This window comes from Caenorhabditis briggsae, assembly GCF_000004555.2.
Source record: "Caenorhabditis briggsae complete genome, chrX, whole genome shotgun sequence".
In the NCBI taxonomy this organism is placed as follows: Eukaryota; Metazoa; Nematoda; class Chromadorea; order Rhabditida; family Rhabditidae; genus Caenorhabditis; species Caenorhabditis briggsae.
In genome coordinates, this window is record NC_013491.2 from 20465229 (window position 1) to 20469779 (window position 4551).

The 4551-nt window shown below is 34.7% G+C and overlaps 2 protein-coding genes across 2 annotated transcripts in view; one reads left to right on the top strand and one right to left on the bottom strand.

Annotated features, from left to right (window-relative positions):
• CBG25752 overlaps positions 1–1950 on the top strand; it is a gene marked incomplete at both ends in the record, with an annotated part of 6606 nt that extends 4656 nt beyond the window's left edge. The window contains one exon of the mRNA XM_045240707.1: positions 1856–1950. Coding sequence (XP_045099016.1) covers positions 1856–1950 — 95 coding nt within the window. The remainder of the gene's footprint in view (positions 1–1855) is intronic.
• Positions 1951–2556: 606 nt separating this feature from the next.
• CBG25751 lies at positions 2557–2817 on the bottom strand (the record flags this gene model as incomplete). The annotated part of the gene is made up of 1 exon (XM_045240708.1): positions 2557–2817. One exon carries the CDS (start codon positions 2815–2817, stop codon positions 2557–2559), a length of 261 nt encoding a protein of 86 aa, XP_045099015.1.
• Between the last annotated feature and the right edge of the window lie 1734 nt (positions 2818–4551).

Below are 4551 nucleotides of genomic sequence, written 5' to 3' on the forward strand. Positions count from 1 at the left end.
ATCTGAGAATTCCGTAACTTCAGAATCTGAGAATCTGAGAATTTCGGATCTTCAGAATCTGATAATGCTAAAACTTCAAAATCTCAGAACTTCGGAACTTCAAAACTTCAGGACTTCAGAATCTCAATATTTCAAGAAAGACAATGGAGAACTGTGAAATGATTTTAACAAATTTTACAAACGGATTCCGGCTTTCCCACCTTTTCTTAATTTTCCTCAATTTTCGCGGTAATTAAATTTTTTCTCATTTTTAAATGATTTTCTAGATCATTGATTGAAGGAAACAATCACAATTTAGATATTTCCCACAAAATTCGAAAATCCCAAAAATTGGCCCAAAAAGAGCTATTTTCTTTCGAAAATCGTTCGAACAAGCAATAAAACATTACAAAAACTATAAAATTAATTTTTTTCGATAAATTATCACGAAAATTTAAGCAAAAATGATGAAAAACGAAGGAAAAGGGAGAAAAATGGGAATTGCGAAAAGATCTCAATTTCGCGAAATTTTCCCATGGAAGAGAAAACCCCGCAGCTCGGCCACGGCCATGGACTGATGACGTCATCGCTTGCAAATTTTATTTTTGGGATTTTCTCTGTTTTCCTTCGTTTTTCATTATTTTTGCTGGAATTTTCGTGGTAATTGGTCGAAAAAAATTAATTTTTTCAATTTTTGTAATGTTTTATTGCATGTTCGAACAATTTTTGATAAAAAATAGCTCATTTTGGGCGACTTTTTTGGGATTTTTGAATTTTGTGGGAAATAGCTAAATTGTGATTGTTCCCTTCAATCAATGATATACAAAATTGTTTACGAAGGATAAAAATTTAAATTACCGCGAAAATTGAGGAAAATTGAAAAAAATTGAGGAAAATTGTGAAAAATTGGGAAAAAGACGAAGGAATATTGAGAAACAAAGGGAAATGAAATAGAATTGAAAAAACAAGGAATTGAGAAAATTTGGCATTGAGGAGGAAAGTATCGGCTGGGTTTTGAACTTAAATTAAGGTTTAAAAAACTGAGTTTGTAAAATTTGTCAAGTTTAGCTTATTGTCAAAAAGAACAATGTGACAATGAGAAGTGAAAAATTTCTGTCGTTCGAAATTCTCAGATACCGAAATACTGAAGTTCCAAAGTTCTGAAATTCTGAGATTCTTAAATTTGGAAATTCTCAGATTTTGAAGTTCCGAAATTCTCAGATTCCGAATTCTGGAATTCTAAGAATTCTGAAGACAATGAAGGAAATTTCTGCCGTAATTATTGAAAATTCAGAAATATTGAGATTCTGAAGTTCTGAGATTTTGAGTTCTGAAATTCTGAGATTCTCAGGTTCTCAGATTCTGAAGTTCCGAAATTTTCAGATTCCTAAATACTGAAATTCCAAAGTTCTGAAATTCTAAAAATTCTGAGATTTTCAAGCTCTGAAATTCAGGAATTCAGAAACTTCGTCAAAAAAAAATTGTACCCCCGAATCACAAACGTTGTACCCCTAAATGAAATAAGTTGTACCACAGAATCATTGGTAGATTGTACCCCCGAATCGTTGTACCCCTGAATTTTTGTACCCACGAATTTTGTACCCCCGAATCACCAATTTTGCACCCCTAAATCAGTTGTGCCCCTTGTACCCCCGAATCATTGTACCCCCCGAATTTTTAACCGATCTTTTTAAATCCTAGGCAAGATATAAAACATGTGTTAACTAATAGCATTTTGCGCTTTCATGATAAATTATTTATCAGTCGACAACTTTTTGATATCTTGTACAATAACAAAGAAATATTGACTCGTAGTTAGATGTTAGGAGGCTCCTCTTTTACAGGTTTTACGGTATTTTAAAATCATGTTTTGCAGGTCCGATCGCCGACCCCTTTGAGATGGAACGTTACCATGCCGGACTGTTTGGATGTCACCACTACACTATTAGTGTCGCCGCAGATGTTCTCTAAATCTCGATTCATCTCAGTCCTGATTGTATTGATTATAATATTTGTTTTCCGGGGAGCGTTCTCTTTTATATGTACTGCATTATTCGTACCGCATCTTGATATAAGCTAACATTATACGTGCACTTTAAGTTTAATTATCTCACTTTCTATGAAAGATATCAACTAACTGTCAACTGATAAAATGTTTTTCGTAATATCATAAACATTTTATTAGTTGACACATTTTGGATAACTCTCATAAAAACTGAGATAATTTAATTCGAAGTGCTCATGTAGTAGCTTTTCCCTCTTTCCTTTTTTGCAGACTCCGGAACTAAGATATTCAAACTCTCCCATTTCTATTTTATCATTCGACTATCTCCTTCTCTCTTTCCTATACATTTTTTTCTCCTAACTTCGTCAAGTTTTCCTGCCCAATCAATCGATTCCTCCATCTCCCATCTTTCATGACGTCATTGACTACAGTATTTTAGAAATAACATTTTTTAAAATAATAAATTTCAAAAAGGTAGTTTTAAAAAAGGGATTATGAATGTTTCAATAAAAAAGAAAAGGGATATAAACAAAGAAAAGTGACATACAGTACCATGTTAAGAGGGCGTCAAACTATCGAGAGAGCAAGTTTTCAATGTCAAAAGACTTCGGCTCAGAGTTAGACTGTAGTGCAGCTGAGGTCCCAACCGATGATGCTGATGCTTGGAGAAGCTGAACAACTGGAGATGGATCTGGAATAGGCGGGGACCGAGCAAGTGATTCGATGAGTTCGTCGATAGTGGTTGTCTGCATGACGTTGGAGTATGTAGTCAAGAGCGATAACCATTGCGGGTGAAAGAATGGAAGATTTCCGAAAAGGTGAGGAACCAACATCTGAAATGTGCGAAAATTAAAAAAAAAACACTAGTCTGAATAAAACATTTTTGAACTCAATGTGCGAAAATGGGGTTTTCGGAAAATATTTATTTCGAAATATTGTATGTTCTCTAAAAGAATTTCACCCTAACCTTCAACTTTGAACTCAATTATCTCGATTTCTGCGAACGATAAAGGAATTTTGCCAACTGATAAAACTTTGGTTGTATCATTAACAATAGTTTATCAGTTGACAATTGTCTGATAACACCCATAGGAATCGAGTTGATTGAGCTCAAAGTTTTCGGTCCCTACGAATTTTTGATTTCCTAGAGTGGATTTTATTCAGATCCCATTTTTGTATTTTTTTTCCTTTACTTGAGATTTAAATTTCCGAATTCTTCTACAGCCAGAAGTGGAAGAAAAAACATTTTTGTTTATGTCTGGAGTATTGTCAAAATAAAAAAAGTGACACTTGGTGCTTGCGTCCCCGACGCTCCGCCTACGATTTCGCAGACTGCGGCGTGAGGTTTTGCAACTGTGCGGCGCCACTTCGGGATTATTGCAATTAATGAGATTTTCATCGGAAAATTGCAATTTAGCTCACAATTTTAAGAAAAATTTTTTTTTTATTTCTTGTTGTCGATTGTAGCTCATTGTCACCTTTTTCAATGTTTTTTCTTGAAATCGTAATCTAAATTGCAATTTTTCGATGAAAATCTCATTAATTGCAATAATCCCGAAGTGGCGCCGCACACTTGCAAAACCTCACGCCGCAGTTTGCGAAAGTGTGGGCGGAGCGTCGGCGGCGCAAGCACCAGGTGTCATTTTTTTTTATTCCGACAATATCTTTTTTCTTTTTTTTTGTTATTGCAAAATCGAGGGAGATTCGGCTATTGCGAAATTGCTTTTCTACCGTCTACCACCCTCCCCGTTTTTTGGGCAACGGAAAATGAGAAATTATTTTGTTCAATGGGTAGAATGGATGAGTGTCAATCTGGCAACCCGAGTTCGACTCCGATGGCCGACTTTATTCCTTTTTAATTTTTTTTCGAATACGAAAAATCTGCTAAATGAGCTCAAAGAAAAAAAAAGACAAAAAAAATAGGGGAATATGTTTTTGGGGACACCAAAGTACTAAAAATGGTCTGTAGAACGCCACAGTATACTTTTTCTTGATGCTCAATTATCTCGATTTCTGAAAAAGCTATCAAAAATTTGTAGCTTATATAAATGTTGACGATATCATCAGTAACATTTTATCAGTTGACAGATTTTTTTAATCTATCACCAAAATCGAGATAAATGAGCTCAAAGTGCGAGTAAAAATTATATTATAAAGTTTATCACGGTCTCATTTTTGGGAAGGTTATCTTGATTCCCATAAAACATAGCGTAATTTTGTCTACTGATCGATTGTTTATCATAATATTGCAAGTGTATTATCATTAGACAGAAGTTTGATATCATTTAAAGGAATCGAGAGAATTGGGCTCAAATCGACCCTTTGGGTCGGCTTCTACCAGGGAAAAGAGGGTGATCTTGTTTCCAGAATACCGTGCAACATGTATTAAAAGGCCCCCTTTCATAGAATGGTCCCTCTAATAGAAGGGAGAAGGGACTTCACGATTCAATAGAAAGTTGTTGAAACACTATTTTCCGATGAAAATCTTGCTAAATTTTTATGAAATTGGCAGATATTCATGAACTTTGAACAAAAGCCTGCCCTTCTAATACAGGTTTTACGGTATA